A 20,164-nucleotide genomic window follows, 5' to 3' on the forward strand; every position below is an offset into this window, starting at 1 on the left:
AAAGACACATTTGAAAACTGAGAGAGAGAAAGTAGAGAGGCTGCAAGAGGGTTACTCTGAGTTGAAGAACAAGCTTGCTAACTGCCCAGATTCCATGAGAAAATGTTTACAGGAACAGTTGGAGAGGGTCAGTAGATTACTGGTTCCTGAGTTTGTGTTTTACACCCATTTACTTTCCAGAAGTCAGCAGACTAATTCTGTGCCTTTGCAGTGTTACGTGTCACGCCTACCACGTTCCATCCACTGTTAGAATGTGTGTCAAACTCTCCCACCATTTCCATCAGAGATCATTCAAGATGCTTCCTGGAAATAATTCCTCTTGCAACTTTATTCCCTCATTAAGTCAGATTAAACTGTTGAAAAACAATGCTTTAGACAGAATGCAGGGAACAATCCAACATTTGCCTGTTTATCAATAACGTGAGTAGGTGTAGATACTTGCCTTTTGCTGATTACTCTGCCCTGATGACCTTTGTATCTCTGCTGAAACTTGCTCTGTGATACGACCGTTCTGGCCAGGATTGTGTTGTTCAGTCTGAGCATGTGCGGAGTATCAGTATCAACCAGGACAATCTGTGACACGCAGGAACAGAACAGCTTTAATATGTAACTGGTTATTATTCCCAAAACTAATTGCAAAACAAAGGACAAATTTCAAAAATCTTCCTCAGGCAAAGTTTATCGTGGTGCTTTTGCTAAAGCAGACTGTGTTTTTCCTAAGACAGTGCGTGTGTGTGTGTGTGTGTGAGAGAGAGAGAGTGTGGAGATGGGGTGGATTGGGGTGAAAGTGTACGTAGGGCTGTGTATGTGGGGCGTATATGAGAGTAGTGGTGGGTGTGTGAAGGGTATATATGAGGGTAGCTGTGGGGGTGTGTGGGGGGGTATATATGAGGGTACCAGTGGATGGGAGTTTGTGGGAGGGGGGTTGGGGGTTATGTATCAGGGTGGTGGTGTGTGTTTGGGGGGGGGGTATGTAGCTGTGGGGGTGTATGTATGAGGGTGGGTGTGGGGGTATGTGTGTGTAGTTGTGGGGTGGGTGAGTGGAGGGTAAATATGAGGGTAACTGTGGGATGTGTGGGGTAAATATGAGGGTAGCTGTGGGGGTTTGTGCGTGGGGTATGTATGAGGGTAGCTGTGGGGGTTTGTGTGTGGGGTATGTATGAGGGTAGCTGCGGGGGTTTGTGTGTGGGGTATGTATGAGGGTAGCTGTGGGGGTTTGTGCGTGGGGTATGTATGAGGGTAGCTGCGGGGGTTTGTGTGTGGGGTATGTATGAGGGTAGCTGTGGGGGTTTGTGTGTGGGGTAAATATGAGGGTAGCTGTGGGGGTTTGTGTGTGGGGTATGTATGAGGGTAGCTGTGGGGGTTTGTGTGTGGGGTATGTATGAGGGTAGCTGTGGGGGTTTGTGTGTGGGGTATGTATGAGGGTAGCTGTGGGGGTTTGTGTGTGGGGTATGTATGAGGGTAGCTGTGGGGGTTTGTATGAGAATGAGGGTAGCAGAGGGTGTATGTATGTGAGGGATGTGTATGACGGTAGCTGTAGGTGTGTGTGTGTGTGTATGAGGGTAGTGGTGGGGGTTTGTGTGTGGGGTATGTATGAGGGTAGCTGTGGGGGTTTGTGCGTGGGGTATGTATGAGGGTAGCTGTGGGGGTTTGTGTGTGGGGTATGTATGAGGGTAGCTGTGGGGGTTTGTGCGTGGGGTATGTATGAGGGTAGCTGTGGGGGTTTGTGTGTGGGGTATGTATGAGGGTAGCTGTGGGGGTTTGTATGAGAATGAGGGTAGCAGAGGGTGTATGTATGTGAGGGATGTGTATGACGGTAGCTGTAGGTGTGTGTGTGTGTGTATGAGGGTAGTGGTGGGGGTTTGTGTGTGGGGTATGTATGAAGTTAGCTTTGGGGGTATGTATGAGGGTAGCTGTGGGTGTGCGTCCATAGAGGAGAGAGAGGGAAAAGCAGTTTTGTGGATTAGACACATGTAGTTTGTTTGTATAACCTCCTGCAACCTGAGGTCTCTGCGCTCCTCCAACTCTGGCTTCCTGAACATCAGAAATTCCTTCACTCCACTGTTGGAGCCTTGTCTTCAGCTGGCAAGGTTCTAATCTCTGGAATTGCCTCTCTAATCCTTTCTCTCCCTCTCCTTTTTCAAGTTGCTTCTTAAAATCCCTCTCTTTTGCCAAAGTTAGCTATCCTAATATCTTCTTGTGTACCTTGGTGTCTAACTTTGTCTGCTACCATTTCTGTGAAATACCTTGGGATGTTTTTGCTGTTTTCCAGGTGCTATATGAATGCAGGTTGTTCTGTTGTAGATCCCTTAGCTCTGGGAAACAGACTGTTTCTGTCTCGTTCTGTGGGTTGCAGATGGTTTGGCATCACATTGAATCTAAGAGAGCTTCAGGGTGCACAATAGCACTCACATCTGATTTACCATAGCTAACCTCATGAGGTTATTGGTTCTGTTGTGTGGGATGTGTGGTGTGTGGGCTGCTGGAGATGTCACTCATTTGGAATGCAGTGTGAAATTGGGTGAATCTCCTGCACCACAAGTTTTGACCACATTTTTGCACTCCAGTGGGGAGAGAGATTTTCGTAATGCCATCACCATCAATTATTGCTGGTTGTTGGAGTTCAAGTAAATTCCCAGACTGCTGGAAAGTTTTTATAATTAAAAGTAATTCTTAGTGGCTTCCTTGGAAATGATGTGTTTTATCCAAAAAGTCGCTCATTTTTGTGTGGTTATCGCGAGCTCTTCCTAATCCCAGGGACTGAGGAACATTCCCATCAAACAACAGGAACAGAGCAAGGACAAACTAGGGGCTGTAATTGCCACAAAGTGCTTATTCCCATCAGGAATCCATCTTGTGTTCAGCCAATCATGTTATAATGATCAAAGCATAACATCACTCTTGGTGATGAAGGAAATGCTGCAGCCAATTTATGTACAGCAAGCTCCCACAAATACCGGAGAGAGAAATGAGCGGAACCTTTCTGTTTTCAGTCATACTGGTTGAGGGATGGCTATCTTGAGGAGAACTCCCCTGTTCTCCTTCGTATGCTGTCATCAAGTAATACCTCGGAAAGAGTGATGATGACCGAGTGGACTAAGTAAAGAACGACTTATAAACAGGGATAACTATATACAGAGAGTGATAAAGATGTTACCTATTACTCCAACTCCAGTCTCCAGAATGTCGGGGAGAGCCCAAACTCAGCCTCAGGATTAACACGCTTCAGCCTGATTGGCAGAATGGGTAATATGAACCCCTAAAACCTCAACCCTTAAAGGGGCTCACTACCTTTAACATCCAGCTGAGAGAGGGGGTGGGGTCTTATCTGAAGGACTGTAGTCCTGACAGCGCAGACTTCCTCAGGCTAGATTCTTGGGCTCAAGTCTCTGGAGTGGGCCATGAATCTCCTGACTTGTGAGATGAGCCAAGGCATGGCTGGCGTGGAGTTATTTTAATGTTCCTCTATTTATCCTGCTCCGAAGACGGGTTATCAGCTTTTCCCGAGCTCTCAGTTTTACTGCATTACATTGTGGATATCACCTTCAGTACAAGGGATTCCTCAATGACATTGGGTTACACTGGGTGGGGACCAAGACATCAAGAATAATTTCTTTGGGAGACTGATTCTCACCTCCCATCATCATATCTTTTGGCCGAATATTTTCTCCTCTATCTCCATCTCACTGGTATTGAGCTGGTATTGACACCTCTCCTGTTCCTGAATTCTAATCGGTTCTTGTTGATTCTTCTCTCTCCACTGTTATATGTTTTCTTGACCATTTCTTCCTTCCTTTCCTGTGCTTTTCTTTCCTGAATACTTTGAGACCAGGACTGTTAAATCTGCAATCCTCCACATGGGGACAAAGAATCATTACAGCACAAGAGGCCATTTGGCCCATCAGGTTAACGGTGCTACGTGTCTCAGGTTACTCTTTGACGATCTGCTTACCTTTGTTCTGCCATCAACACATTCTGATGTCTTAATGTGTCACTTCAACACCCATCTCAGCCATGACCACCACCCTTAATCTTTTTGTCTATGACATTTTTGTCAATCTCTCCCTCGCCTCTATCCAGCTCCTACTGTTCCCCCCCCCACAATCCCAGGCAAGTTCTTCATCCATTGGAATGTTGCTTATTCTGGCACCAGGGAAACAATGCAACATACGAGGTCGGTCAATGGTTTCAGAAGTTCAAGTCAGTCCTCCTGATGATTGCATTCCACGCAACAGTGACATTTCTAGGCTTTATAGTGCAGCAATAAAGAACAAAGAACAGTACTGCACAGGAACAGGCCCTTCGGCCCTCCAAGCCTGCACTGCCCATGCACCCAACTAGACCATTCGTTTGTATCCCTCTATTCCCAGTCTGTTCATGCGGCTATCCAGTTAAGTCTTAAACGATCCCAGCGTGTCCGCCTCAATCACCTTGCTTGGCAGTGCATTCCAGGCCCTCACTGCCCTCTGTGTAAAATACGTCCCTCTGACATCTGTGTTGAACCTTGCCTTCCTCACCTTGGACCTGTGACCCCTTGTGTTCATCACCTCCGACCTGGGAAAAAGCTTCCCACTGTTCACCCTATCTATGCCCCTCACAATTTTATACACCTCTGTTAGGTCACCCCTTATCCTCCGTCTTTTCAGGGTAAACCCCAGTTTACCCAATCTGTCCTCATAGATAAGACCCTCCATACCAGGCAACATCCTGGTAAACCTTTTCTGCACTCTCTCCAAAGCCTCCACATCCTTCCGGTAGTGTGGCGACCAGAACTGGACTCAGTATTCCAGATGTGGCCTAACCAACGTTCTATATAGTTGCAACATCATATGCCAACTTTTATACTCTATGCCCTGTCCAATAAAGGCAAGCATGCCATATGCCTTCTTCACCACCCTCTCCACCTGTGCTGCCACCTTTAAGGATCTGTGGACTTGCACACCCAGGTCCCTCTGTGTGCCTATACCCCTGATGGTTCTGCCATTTATTGTATAGCTCCCCCCTACATTAGATCTACTGAAATGCACCACTACGCATTTATCTGGATTAAATTCCATCTGCCATTTCTCCACCCAATTTTCCAGCCTATCTATATCCTACTGTATTCTCTGACAATGTTCATCACTATCCACAACTCCAGCAATCTTTGTGTTGTCCGCAAACTTACTGATCACATCAGCTACATCTTCTTCCAAATCATTTATATGTTATCACAAACAGCAGAGGTCCCAGTACAGAGCCCTGTGGAACACCACTAGTCACAGACCTCTAACTGGAAAAAGACCTGTCCACTGCTACCCTCTGCAGACATTTGGCCTCGCAGAGCCATGGATTTCCTCCACTGCAGGGTGTCTGTTTCACCTCGGGTTCAGGGTCTAGATAAGATTTTTTCAGGACTTACCTGTCACCCTAAGAAAGCTACTTGACTATTTTTTTTAAAAAAAGCCATTTTTATTTATTTACAGTATACAAATCTCAGTAACCCAGTGGTTGGCACTGCTGCCTCACAGTGACAGTGACCTGGGTTCAATTCAGGCTTTGGGTGACTGTGTGGAGTTTGTATGTCCTCCCCATATCCTCTTGGGTTCCTCCGGGTACTCTGGTTTCCTCCCACACTCCAAAGATGTGCAAGTTAGGTGGATTGGCCATGGTAAATTGCTCCTTACAGTCCAAAGATATGCATGTTAGTTGAATTAGCCATGCTCATGTTCCACTTCAATCACTCAGTCTTTGGGGAAGTATCAAGAGAAGATTGGCTGTTTCTGTTATGTGTCACATAGAATCATAGAAAACCTACAGTGCAGAAAGAGGCCCTTCGGCCCATCGAGTCTGCACTGACCACAATCCCAGCCAGACCCTACCCCCATATCCCTACACATTTACCCACTAATCCCTCTAATCTATGCATCTCAGGACACTAAGGGGCAATTTTAGCATAGCCAATCAACCTAACCCGCTCATCTTTGGACTGTGGGAGGAAACTGGAGCACCCGGAGAAAACCCATGTAGACATGAGGAGAATGTGCAAATTCTACACAGACAGTGACCCAGGCCAGGAATCGAACCCGAGTCCCTGGAGCTGTGAAGCAGCAGTGCTAACCACTGTGCTACTGTGTCACCTGATACACAGGCTGGTTTTCAGAATTTCTTTGCAAGTTGCTGATAACACAATCTTCTCCGTTAGATGAAGCCCGTGAAACCTGGTCCACTGATGGTGGCCTGGCAGTTCTGGGTTTCCTTGTATTGAGGACTGGGCCTGTGGAGCTACTCATGGCATTCAGGAAGAAGGATAAAAAGGCTGAGGCAACAAAAGATAGTAATAATGTCTGTCATAGAGCAATCCCTATTGTAATGGAGCGATCCCTATTGTAATGGAACGATGCCTATTGTAATGGAACGATGCCTATTGTAATGGAACGATGCCTATTGTAATGGAGCGATCTTTATTGTAATGGAACGATGCCTATTGTAATGGAACGATGCCTGTTGTAATGGAGCAATGCCTATTGTAATGGAGCAATGCCTATTGTAATGGAGCGATGCCTTTATTGGAATGGAGCTATCCTTTTTCTAATGGAGCAATTATATTGTAATGGAACAAGCTTTTTGTAATAGGGCTATCATGTTTGCAGTGGCGTGATCGTATTGTAATGGAGCGATCCTGGTTATGGTGATGCAACCCCCAACTGCAGTTTACTGAGTATTTGATGGGGTTCTGTCTCTCCAGGATGGTGAACAGTTGGATTTGGAGGTGAAGCGATACGACGATTTGGAATTTCAACAGCTGGAACAGCAGAGCCGGCTTGAAGAGGAGAAGGAAACTCTCTCCAAACAGCTCCTGGGTGAAATGGCTGAGTACCAACAGATCATTATAGCAAGAGAGGTGAGGATCACTGACTCTCATTGTAGCAATAGACTGTATGATTAGTAAATCCCTCAGGGCTCCACTGAATTGAAGCTTGTTATGTAAACCTTCCACACTATGATTTTAACCTCCACTTACAGTGCCTCTACTGGCAGGAGCAGGTAATTACAGTTTATGGGGTAAAATCTGTCGTCTTTGGTGTGCAAGGATGTGGAGCAAATTGACAGCCTATTTCACACCGTACTGAATTGTTGGTTTCCAAATGGAAAGCTGGATCATTTGGAACCCGTCTCGCACTACAGGAAAGACCCTTTTCAGCCTTGAATAGTTTCCATTGGTGGGGGATTCCATTTCAAATGGGGAACGCAGTTATGGACACAGCAATCAGAAAGTTCACAGCAACGTAGGATTTTAACAAATCACCATCAGTGGATGGGTTACGTAGACAGAGGATGATGCTAACATGCATAAAAGCCGGCACTTCATTTGGGTGAAATTCGGGAGGTTTCTCACCTACATCTTCATTGGCAGAGTTAGATCTGTTCTGAGAAATATTGGGTACAATGGACTAGTCAACCACCCCCTACAGCAATCGGGAGTTTGAAACTCTCAATGATCACTTGTACCTACACACGTACAAAGCCAGCAACTGCAGTAGGCCACTCAGCCCATTGAGCCTGCTCTGCCTTTCAGTGAGGTCATTGATTGTAACCTCCTGCCAACACCCATAACCTTTCACCTGCTTGTTTATCAAGAATCTCTCCAATTCTGCCTTAAAAGTATTCAAAGACACTCCATCCGCTGCCCCTTATGAGGGAGTGGCAAAGACTTGAGCCTCTGAGAGAAGTCATTTCTCCACGTCTCTGTATTAAATGGGTAACCATTTCTTTTTAAACAGTGACCTCCGGTTCTAGATTGTCCCATAAGAGGAAACATCCGCTCCACATCCACCCTATCAAGACTCCTCAAGTGTAATTGAGTTTTTTAGAGCTTCTTATTAGAGGAACAGCTTGAGAGGGAGAAAGAGACATTCCTTCTGAAAGCTCTGGTTCATTCAGGTCCATCATGGGGAGGGACCCAATTTGGCTCCAAAACCGTATAATGGATTTTTAATGCCCTCAGGGTGGGTAGGGATGGTTAATCAATGTCAACATCGCACCAGTGATTACAAAGTGTGTTAACGTGGCGTGAGGGAAAGGTATTATGAAAAGAAAGACATATCATCAAAGCTTTTTATCTCACGCTCATTAGGACAAATTCAAGAATGCCAAATTTCAAATTTACAATACAGGAGAAAGGGCCGCTGATCGGTTGGCAAGTTGGCTTTGATTGGCCAAAGTGTTGCCATGTAGAAAACAGTGGGCTAGAGAAATCTGGAAGCAGCACACATTCATACGCAGCGACCCATTCACTGTAAACATCAGGAACCCTTATGCCTTCTTGAATTGCCCAGAAGCTGGAGGAGCCTTTAGTTCCCCATTGCTTTCACTCTTTTTTCCCCCCACGGTATAAATTGTTGTGATGGTTTGAAATTTGACATTCTTGCATTTGTCCTGATGAGAGAAAAACCTTGAACAACATTCACTAGGTTCACTAGGCTGATACCAGAGATAAGGGGGGTTAGCCTATGAGGAGAGATTGAGTAGACTGGGTCTGTACTTGTTGGAGTTTAGAAGGCTGAGGGGGGATCTTATAGAGATATATAAGATAATGAAGGGGCTAGATAGGGTAGAGGTAGAGAGATTCTTCCCGCTTAGAAAGGATAGCAGGACTAGAGGGCACAGCCTCAAAATAAGGAGGGGGGAAGCAGTTTAGATCGGAGTTGAGGAGGAACTTCTTCACTCAAAGGGTGGTGAATCTCTGGAATTCTCTGCCCGTTGAAGTGGTGGAGGCTACCTCGCTGAATTTACTTAAGTTACGGGTAGATAGGTTTCTGATAGACAAGGGAATTAAGGGTTATGGGGAGAAAGCGGGAAAGTGGAACTGAGCCACTTCAGATCAGCCATGATCTTATTGAATGGCTCGAAGGGCTAGATGGCCTAATCCTGCTCCTATTTCTTATGTTCTTATGTAACATGCCTCCCTTTTCCACAAAATTCCAGTACTGGATTACCAAGAGGACAACATTGTATGTTTTTAAGCTTAGTTTTTTTTTTGTCACTTATTTACTTACTAATAAACTTTGAAGTCTGAACTCGGTGCTGAATGGGCTGCTGTTGAAGATTGTTCTCATTGCTTTCCTTTGACAGAGAAGAATCACGTCATTGGGAAATCAGGCTGGTCAGATTGAACAACAGACTGAGCTGGAGCGACAACATTTCAGCAAAGAGAAGAACAGCTTACTCGCCATGCTGCAGCGAGTGAGTGTTGTAAACATAGCAGCTGGCTCCTCTTCTGAAATACTCTGCATCTTCCCAAGAAAAGCAAGGGATACATGCTAAGTGATCCCAACATAGGCACTGTCTTTTATTGAGCGTGTTCCCCATTGCGTGACAGTCCAAGGGGAATGATGTTCGCAAGGCAAAGACATTGAGGTTGGGGAAGAAAAGCCCATGGGAAATGAAAGGAGGGTCCAAAGGAGGTGAAAATAATTTTAAAAACAAAACAAAGGATAAAACATAGACAATCTGACCTTTGACCCAGAAAGGAAAGCAGGGCTGAATTTCATTAGAACCCTGATTGCTGAACTCTGTCATAGATCATCATAGAACCCTACAGTGCAGGAAGGGGCCCTTTGGCCCATCGAGTCCGCACTGAACACAACCCCACCCAGGCCCTACCCCCATATTATACCCACTAATCCCTCTAACCTCCACTACCCTGGGCACTAAGGGGCAATTTCTTAGAATGGCCAATCAACCTAACCCACACATCTTTGGACTGTAGGAGGAAACCCACGCAGACATGAGGAGAATATGCAAACTCCACACAGACAGTGACCCAAGCCGAGAATCGAACCCAGGACCCTGGAGTTGTGAAGCAGCACTGCTAACCACTGTGCCGTCCATTAGTTTCTCCTGGGAACGGGCTAATTGTGGAACTAGCTCCAGGGTTAATTTTCCAACTCGCTCTCCCCTCAATAACAGAAGCATTATTTCAGTTGGTTTCAACACTGGATTGTTTTAATTTTGTGATATTTATTGTTCTTGAAATTTGGCAGTCCAATCTGTAAGAACCTTAGCAATGTAAGGCAGGTCCTTGGATTGTGGTTAAATATAGGAAAACTCGCAGTTACCAATCATGGGATTACATAGGGTATGTAGCACAGAGGCAGACTCTTGGTTTTCTCTGGTACTATATCTTTTTAGAAAGAGTTATTAAATATGTGTAATAGTGCCCCAGCCATATCTTTAGAACAATTTGTGTCAAGGGGTATGGGGAGATTGCTGGAGTATGGTGTTGAGGTAGAGGATCAGCCATCATATTGAATGACAGAGTAGACATTAAAGATTAATTGGCTTACTCTTTTCCTATTAAATTTCTACGTTTCGGTCAATCTTGTCAATTCGCCATTTGGCTGTGGAGAGTTGAGTTTTTGGTGTGGTCAGATAGACTCAAATCAATGATGTTATCTCGCACTCAAGGTGATCTCTGATGTTATGATCCTCGCCCTTTCACCTCTGCAACCATCACTGCTGTGACCCTTGCCCTGTTACCTCTGTGATCCCCTGCACTAGATCTTTGCCCTTTCACTTCTACAATCCCCTGTACTCTGACCCTTGCTCTTTCAGCTTTCCTCAGTTTCATAAGGAAACTTGAATAGTGCCATGAGTGGAGTATAAATAGCAGATTGAAATAGTTTTCCTGATGATTGAGATCCTCTTTGTATAAATAGCAGATTGAGGCAGTTCCACAGCATGCACATAGCATTGTTGAAAGTTGCTAATTACCTTTAGCTGTCTCCGTGATGTTGGCTGTGATTACTCTGGAATGCTCCATTCAAATACGGGTGGTCAGTGATTGGGTTCCCAGCATTGGATGAGAGGCGTTTGCCAAATCTCAGCTCCTGCTTTCAGCAGGGTACTATTGCATGGAGAGTCAACAAGAGTCTCAGATTACAGGATGAGCTCTTAGTTTCCCACAGTGGCATGAAAACACCGGCTGTGCGGGGCCCCAAACCTTCTTCCTGGAGATAAAAACAAAATATTGCGGATGCTTAATTCTGATACATAAACAGAAAATGCTGGATAATCTCAGCAGGTCTGACAGCATCTGTGGTGAGAGAACAGAAGTTGGACTGGGGTAAACACAGTGGGAAGTCTCACAACACCAGGTTAAAATCCAACACGTTTATTTGGTAGCAAAAGCCACTAGCTTTCGGAGCGCTGCCACTTCATCAGGTAAATGGGAGTTCTGTTCATAAACAGGGCATATAAGGACACAAACTCAATTAACAAAATAATGGTTGGAATGCCAGTCTTTACAGGTAATGAAGTCTACAAGATACAGACAATGTAAGCAGAGAGAGCGTTAAACACAGATTAAAGAGATGTGTATTGTCTCCAGACAGAACAGTTAGTGAGATTTTGCAAGCCCAGGCAAGTCATGGTGGTTACAAACAGTTTGACATGAACCCAAGATCCCGGTTGAGGCCGTCCTCATGTGTGCAGAATTTGGTTACCAGTCTCTGCTCAGCGACTCTGCATTGTCGTGTGTTGTGAAGGCCGCCTTGGATAACACTTACCTGAAGATCAGAGACGGAATGCCTGTTACTGCTGAAGTGTTCCCCGACAGGAAGAGAACACTCTTGCCTGGTGATTGTCAAGCGGTGTTCATTCATCCATTGTCGTAGCGTCTGCATGGTCTCCCCAATGTATCAAGCCTCGAGACATCCTTCCCTGCAGCGTATCAGGTAGACAACATTGGCCGAGTTGCAAGAGTGTGTACCGTGTATCTGGTGGATGGTGTTCTCACATGAGATGATGGCATCCGTGTTGATGATCCGGCATGTCTTGCAGAGGTTGCTGTGGCAGGGTTGTGTGGTGTTGTGGTCACTGTTCTCCTGCAGGCTGGGTAGCTTGATGAGGACAATGGTCTGTTTGAGGTTGTGCGGTTGTTTGAAGGCAAGAAGTGGGGGTGTGGGGATGGCCTTGGCGAGATGTTCGTCTTCATCAATGATATGTTGAAGGCTCTGGAGAAGATGTCATAGCTTCTCCACTCTGGGGAAGTACTGGACAACGCAGGGTACTCTGTCTGCCGTGTCCCGTGTTTGTCTTCTGAAGAGATCAGTGCGGTTTTTCACTGTGGCACATTGGAACTGTTGAGCGTTGAGTTGAGAACCATATTCTGTTCTTATGAGGGCATCTTTCAGCATCTGGAGTTACCTGCTGTGATCCTCCTCATCTGAGCAGATCCTGTGTATATAAAGGGCTTGTCCATAGGGGATGGCTTCTTTAACGTGTTTAGGGTGGAAGCTGGAGAAGTGGAGCATCATGAGGTTATCCGTGGGCTTGCAGTACAGTGAGGTGCTGAGGTGACCGTCCTTGATGGAGATGCGAGTGTTCAAGAATGTAACTGACTGTCACTGAAATAACTATATGATGACATCAACAAGTTCCATCCCACCATCAGACTCACCACGGACTACTCTCCAGAATCGGCTGCATTTACAGAGGAGATGTCAGGGGTAAGTTTTTCACTCAGAGGGTGGTGAGTGAATGGAATCGGCTGCCGTCGGTGGTGGTGGAAGCGAACTCACTGGGATCTTTTAAGAGACATCTGGATGAGTACATGGGATTTAATGGGATTGAGGGTTATAGATAGGCCTGGTGGGTATGGATATGATTGGCGCAACTTGTGGGCTGAAGGGCCTGTTTGTGCTGTGGTGTTCTATGTTCTATGTAAGAGAAACACAGGACACGGCAGACAGAGTACCCTTCGTCATCCAGCACTTCCCCGGAGCGGAGAAGCTACAACATCATCTCCGGAGCCTTCAACATGTCATTCATGAAGACAAACATCTCGCCAAGGCCATCCCGTCATTCCCACATCCCCACTTGCCTTCAAACAACTGCACAACCTCAGACAGACCATTGTCTGCAGCAAGCTACCCAGCCTTCAGGAGAACAGTGACCACAACACCACACAACCCTGCCGCAGCAACCTCTGCAAGACGTGCCGGATCATCGACATGGATGCCATCATCTCATGTGAGAACACCATCCACCAGGTACACGGTACATACTCTTGCAACTCGGCCAACATTGTCTACCTGATGGGCTGCAGGAAAGAATGTCCCGAGGCATGGTACATTGGAGAGACCATGCAGATGCTATGACAACGGTTGAATGAACATCGCTCAACAATCACCAGGCAAGAGTGTTCTCTTCCTGTTGGGGAACACTTCAGTGGTCATGGGCATTGGCCTCTGATCTTCGGGTAAGCATTCTCCAAGGTGGCCTTCACGACTCACGACAACGCAGAGTCACTGAGCAGAGACTGATAGCCAAGTTCCATGCACATGACGATGGCCTCAACTGGAATCTTGGGTTCATGTCACACTATCTGTAACCCCCATAAACCCCCATTGCCTGGGCTTACAAAATCTCACTAACTGTTCTGTCTGGAGACAATATACATCTCTTTAATCTATGCTTAACCCTCTCTCCACTCACATTGTCTGTACTTTTAAGACTTGATTACCTGTAAAGACTCGCATTCCAACCATTATTTTGTAAATTAACTTTGTGTCTTTATATGCCCTGTTTGTGAACAGAACTCCCACTTACCTGACAAAGGGGCAATGTTCTGAAAACTTGTGGCTTTTGCTACCAAATAAACCTGTTAGACTTTAACCTGGTGTTGTCAGACTCCTTACTGAGAGAGAACAGAGCCAATGTTTCAAGGCTGACCATATGTCAGAGCTAGCTCCAGACTCAAAACATTGGCTCTATTCTCCTTCCTCAGATGCTATCAGACTTGCCGACATGTTCCAGCATTTTCTGTTTGTTTCATTCTTCCAGGGAGAATCACAGCAAATTTTTCAACAAGTGGGCACCAGGAAGAACTTGTCTAAACTTGTCTTTCTTGTACTTTGAGTCTGGAAGAGGTGATCTTATTGAGTTTTATTGGTGGGGGAGACTCGGGGAGAAAATATTCCTCTGGTGGGGGGGACAATCTCAAAATGAGGCCTTGCCATTTTGGATATTATCAGGAATCACAATGGGTAAAAGAATTCTGGAACATTCTGGCAGTTTGGATCTTTCCAACCCGAGAGGGATGGATTTTCCTGTTTGTAACAGTTATCAGGAAAATGAAACTAAGGCAGAAGTACGTTAGCTGGGATCTGTTTGGATAATGGTACAGTCTGGAGGGGCTGAATGACCTCTTCCTGTTACAGTTTCTCTCAAACAGGTGCAGCAAGGGTCAATCTCCCCCCCGCCCCATAAAGTGGGAGGAGTTTGCACGTTCTCCCCATGTCTGCATGGGTTTCCTCCAGATGCTCCACTTTCCTCCCGCACTCCTCCAAAGATGTGCGGGTTGGGTGGATTGGTCAGCGCTAAATTGGCACTTAGTGTCCCAAGATGTGTTGGAAAGGCGGATTAGCCATGGGAAATATGCAAGGTTACTGGGATAGAGCGGGGATATGGGCCTGGGTAAGATCCTCTTTCAGAGGGTCAGTGTAGACTCAATGACCTCTTTCTGCACTGTGGTGATCCTATGCTTAAATATCGCTTTAGGTAACATAAATCAGCTGAAACTAAATTAAAAACTATTTCTTTTCCTCCTCAGGAGAAAGAGAATTTGATGAGTTTGGAGAAGATGTATTATGACAGTACCGGTGGGGCAGGTCTCCCCATTAATCCCAACATATTTAAGGAGGTAATTATATCCTTTCAGCCTCATATATTGGACTTTAAATGATACTCTTCCATCTACTTAGCCTGCCCAGATATTAGCGTGAACAGTGTAAAACCAGCTACCTCGATTCTTTTAGAAACATTCCTGATACCCTGCTGAATTCCTGATTGCTGAATTCCTGCCACACTGAGAGGAAACTTGGCACTGACAATGTGGAGCTCCCCGTAAAGCTTCTCACTCACTCACTCACTCAATGATCGGTTTGGAGGTGTATGCTTATAGAAGCATAAGCTGGGAATACAGACCATTTCCAATAGCTCGAGTTACCCCTAACTTGATGCAGCCGACCTGACCCTCCATCCCCGACCCACACCCTGCTTAGGCCGTCTGCGATAGCTCACAGTTTGCCAGTCGGGTGAGGTCTGGTCACTTCCTGTTCAACGTGTAAATTGCCAGAGATTCTGTGGACGGTGTAACAGTCCCGTTCCTGCGGTTAAAGGTGAAACAATCTTTTGGTCTTAAAACTCTGCCAGTTGGCACATATGGTCAAAGCTGCACTGCAAGGGATTAATATCTATAAAGAAAGCGTCATGGGATGGACTAAAATTGTACCTTTTAGTTTCAGAAGGGGCTAGATTAATTTTAATCTGGAGTTAGTTTTGGTGGTAGGATAAGGAGGTAGCAGGAGAAGCTGCCTCACCCCCTGTCAAGCAGCTGTGACAGGATTGGGTGCGACACAGGGCAAAACCAGTGTCAGATTTTACTATTGGTTGAAATCATTAGAGAGCGCTATTGGGTGTGATGTAAATCTGACCCTTTACCCCTTTCCCCATTCCCTTGCGTTTCCCACTAAATTAGAATTTACTACTACAAAGTTTATCCTGGAAGGTAGTCACGCTCAGTTGCTTAGGGAAAAAACAGGGAGGGGGACAGGAGGCAGGGAGGGAGTACGGTTGCCATGGAGATGAGCCCACTGGAACTTTGGCCAAAGAAGGCTTTCCTCAGAAAATGCAATGACCAATTGCAGCAAATACTCCTGGAGATAGGGCAGGTGTCTGCCATTGTTTTGCCACGTGGTCACCTACTTTCAAATACTTACAGTACAATTCAGCTTCCCCCAGCCCTCACTGTCCTGTTTAACTATCAGATCTGTGCAGCAACTTCCTCTCCTCTGATGATGCTGTTTACTATACTTTTCCTTCTTTTTAACCTTTCTCTCTCTGCTCCTTCACCTCTTCCCTCTCAGGGCTATGTGACTGTCAACCAGATTAATCAGTTGTACAACAGCTCAAAGGCCAGTTGTCCCCCTGATTCTGTTGCCGTTTCGCCTGAGGCAGTTGCCGAAGCTCCCGGCCCCCAACAGGTAACTGCAGCTCATCACCGTGGGGGCAAGACTTGGCCTTGGCAAATTGCCAGCTGACCGGTAAAGAGAGCGGGAAAAGGGTCATCACAGCACCAGGAAGGGTTAGAAATCTATCAGGCCATTGCATGGGGTCTGGTGTTTGGATGCCTTGGGATCTGCCTGAAATGAAATCTGACCTTAATTGTTTTGATATGAAAAGGAGCCCCCCCCATCCCTCCATCATTCCCATTTCACATCTGGGCTCCTGCCTAAACTCATTTCCCCCAGTCAAGGCTTACCTGGTGCAGAGAAGCCTAACTGATGATTCTGGAAGGGTTGGTTGAAGGCCATCCAAATGTGGAGCTGGAAGGAGGAGGAGCTATGCTCCCAGAAGAAGAAAATCCTTATTTCCCCGTCTTACTGTTTATTTCTGGGTCCAATCTATCTGCACTTTTGCCCTTCCTGTGTGTCCAGCTCATTTCCTCTCTTGGACTCTGGGCCTTATTGTGGGCTGGAATTGGTAAAGCCCCTGGATAGCCCTTTGACAGGGCCTAATTTATTTGGATGAGGCCAGCAGTACAGTGAGGCCTGGCCATTCTCCTTCCACGTGACACCCGAAATGCAAAGCGTTTGTGTGGCATTTCAATCCCTCCCCCTCCACCCCTGCTCCCAGCGTCTAGCAGGCTGGCTGTGTCACATTGGCACTCGGTCGGCACTCCAGCTAACTCTTGCTGGATTGTTCTGGAATGTTTCTCAGGCCCTGCCGTCATTGCCCCGTTGAATCCATCATCCAGTGGCTCGAGGATGAGAGAACCTGTCTCTGATGAGATGGGCTGCAGCTTCTCCTGCCCCCCACAGGGATTTACAGGGTCATGGCACTGGCTGTTCTGGTTTCAGCCCCCACCCCTGCCTCAGCCTGCTCATGTCAGCCTCCACCATCACACCCCAGACTGAGGTATTTGCCATCTCTGAGCTGACTCTCAGTCTCCTATTCAAAGTCACCAAACGGGCAGTGTTGATTAACACCCAATTACTCTGTGCTGGGTTTGTTTTAATTGCTTTTGTTGGTTTAGCAAGCAGAGCCATCGCCTCCCCGACTTGGATGTGAACCCCCTCCTCAACTGTCCTCTCGCCCTGTGCCCAGACCACCTGCGGTGCACTGGCCTGATGATGTGGCACCTTGTGTAGATTCTGCTGCTTGTCCTGCTGTATCTCCTCCTCTTCCTTCACCACCTCCACTTCCTGCTAAAAAACATAGCAGACGCAATCAGGTATTGTCTGCATGTGTCTCCTTCTGCGACCTCTGTGTGAAGTCCTCTTATCTGTGAGCTTGGTGTGACTAACATTTAAAACAGAGTAAATGGCCCTCTTACAGGGGTTATTTATACAAACCTCCCGAATACAAATCTGCTGTCTTTCAACTCCAATGTGAAAATAATTAATATTCTCCCCTCCCTCTCTCTCCCCCTTCCCCTCACCTCCCTCTCTCTCCCCCTACCCCTCACCTCTCTCTCTCCCCCTTCCCCTCACCTCTCTCTCTCTCCCCCTTCCCCTCACCTCTCTCTCTCTCCCCCTTCCCCTGCCCTGCCATGCCGTGCCCTGGGGGTGGGGACGAGAGCCTGTGAGAGGCCCGCCGCCCCCTCGGGTGCCTGCACCCTCACGCTCTCCCTTTCGCGCAGTCTCTTTCTCTCCAGAACAGTGTGTCTTAAAGAATTCTCTGTCGTTTTCTGCAGCTTAACTGTAAGTTTCTACTAACCATTAGAACTATTTGCACATAGTAAAGGCCTGGGAGCTGTCTCCACGTTTAGGTCTATATACATTTCTGCTCAACACTACACTGACCCTGGGTCTGGGTCACATCACTGTGTGGATAGTACTGACCTCCACCCCACATTAACCCTGTATGTACCATATCTTTATACTACACCTGCCTCCCCCACATTAAAAGTTATCAGTCTCATGCATTTTACATTGTTTCTGTATTATGACTATGACTTTATTATCATTACAACAGTCTCACTGCCTCTTTAGTCTGTGAATTTGCAAGTAAGGTGGGCCAGAGGCTGAACAGCTCTTCCATATCTCGTTTGCTGTTCTGCCAGAGGAATGGTTGGTTCTGTTCATTCTGGCTCTTCCTGTTGGCCTGAAGATGGACTGGGATCTGGGTATCTTTCCTCCTCTTTCTTCATGTTGCTAAGTGACTCTGGCTGCTCAGTGGTTGCTGCTAATCTAACTCATTCAATGTGGGACAGACAAACATAGCGCTCATCTCCGTATCGTGTGTGCGCTTACGCAGTTTCAGTCCCTGAGAGGTTGTGGGTGAGTGTTAAGAACGTAAGAACATAAGAAATAGGAGCAGGAGTAGGCCATCCAGCCCTTCGAGCCTGCCCCGCCATTCAATAAGATCATGTTCCTGTGGAGTGGAGAAGATTGAGTGGTACGCAGGCCTCTGCTTTTTTCTTGTCGATGGTGGGAGGATCCTACCAGCTCCCTGTATCCCTTGTGGTTTGCAGCATGCTGGCTGGAAGCAGCAGTGTGCGCACAGTCGTTGGTGTGACCAGTTTTACTGAGATATAAGTCGAGGCTTCTCAGACTGCTGACCACTCTCTCGTACCATTTCCACTGGAGTTTTCGTGGACAGGAGGTCGATCGGACCACTGAGAAGGTTTCTGTGTCCTTCGGTAAGAATGGACAAACTTGTTCCATAAAGACAATTTGGAACAGAAGTCCCAGCCAGAATACTTTTATATGTTTGAGTATTTGATACTCTGCCATTCTGTTCGGCCAATGACAGATGTTGTCTTGACATTTTTTGCCATCTGGAGGGGATCCAGCACTCAGCAGGAATTCCTGTTCAGGAGAGAGGGAGGATAAAAGCCAAGTACTGCGGATACTGGAACCTGAAACCAGAAGAGAAAACGCTGGAAAATCCCAGCAAGTCTGTAAGGAGATGTTTCCCCTTGCTGCCGTCCCCACTCCCCCCCCCGCCAACTCCTCTTTCCCCCCCGCAACTCCTCTTCCCCCCCCCCCAACTCCTCTTCCCCCCCGCAACTCCTCTTTCCCCCCCCCCCAACTCCTCTTCCCCCCGCAACTCCTCTTCCCCCCCAACTCCTCTTTCCCCCCCAACTCCTCTTCCCCCCCCCCCAACTCCTCTTTCCCCCCCAACTCCTCTTCCCCCCCCGCAACTCCTCTTCCCCCCCCCAACTCCTCTCCCCCCCACTCTCTCCCCCCCCCAACTCCTCTTTCCCCCCAACTCCTCTTCCCCCCCCCAACTCCTCTTTCCCCCCCCCAACTCCTCTTTCCCCCCCAACTCCTCTCCCCCCCCAACTCCTCTTTCCCCCCCAACTCTCTTCCCCCCAACTCCTCTTTCCCCCCCAACTCCTCTTTCCCCCCCCAACTCTCTCCCCCCCAACTCCTCTTTCCCCCCCAACTCCTCTTTCCCCCCCAACTCCTCTTTCCCCCCCAACTCCTCTTTCCCCCCCAACTCCTCTTCCCCCCCCAACTCCTCTTTCCCCCCCAACTCCTCTTCCCCCCCCAACTCCTCTCCCCCCCCAACTCCTCTTCCCCCCCCCAACTCCTCTTTCCCCCCCAACTCCCTCTTCCCCCCCCCCAACTCCTCTCCCCCCCCCAACTCCTCTTTCCCCCCCAACTCCTCTTTCCCCCCCCAACTCCTCTTTCCCCCCCCCAACTCCTCTCCCCCCCCAACTCCTCTTTCCCCCCCAACTCCTCTTCCCCCCCCAACTCTCTTCCCCCCCCAACTCCTCTTTCCCCCCCAACTCCTCTTCCCCCCCAACTCCTCTTTCCCCCCCAACTCCTCTTCCCCCCCAACTCCTCTTTCCCCCCCAACTCCTCTTTCCCCCCAACTCCTCTTTCCCCCCCAACTCCTCTTTCCCCCCCAACTCCTCTTTCCCCCCCAACTCCTCTTTCCCCCCCAACTCCTCTTTCCCCCCCCAACTCCTCTTTCCCCCCCAACTCCTCTTCCCCCCCCAACTCCTCTCCCCCCCCCAACTCCTCTTTCCCCCCCCAACTCCTCTTCCCCCCCCCAACTCCTCTCCCCCCCCCAACTCCTCTTTCCCCCCCAACTCCTCTTTCCCCCCCCAACTCCTCTTTCCCCCCCCCAACTCCTCTCCCCCCCCAACTCCTCTTTCCCCCCCAAC

General features: G+C 47.6%; 1 protein-coding gene across 1 annotated transcript in view; it reads left to right on the top strand.

Moving 5' to 3' along the window:
* phldb2b (pleckstrin homology-like domain, family B, member 2b) overlaps window positions 1-20,164 on the top strand; it is a 174,621-nt gene that overhangs the window by 107,132 nt on the left and 47,325 nt on the right. The window contains exons 9-13 of the mRNA XM_080204108.1: window positions 6,728-6,883; window positions 9,115-9,225; window positions 14,597-14,686; window positions 15,912-16,028; window positions 17,081-17,278. Of these exons, the coding sequence (XP_080060234.1) occupies window positions 6,728-6,883; window positions 9,115-9,225; window positions 14,597-14,686; window positions 15,912-16,028; window positions 17,081-17,278 (672 nt within the window). The remainder of the gene's footprint in view (window positions 1-6,727; window positions 6,884-9,114; window positions 9,226-14,596; window positions 14,687-15,911; window positions 16,029-17,080; window positions 17,279-20,164) is intronic.

This window comes from Carcharhinus amblyrhynchos, chromosome 15 (genome assembly GCF_965287045.1).
Source record: "Carcharhinus amblyrhynchos chromosome 15, sCarAmb.v2.hapA, whole genome shotgun sequence".
NCBI classification, from domain to species: Eukaryota; Metazoa; Chordata; class Chondrichthyes; order Carcharhiniformes; family Carcharhinidae; genus Carcharhinus; species Carcharhinus amblyrhynchos.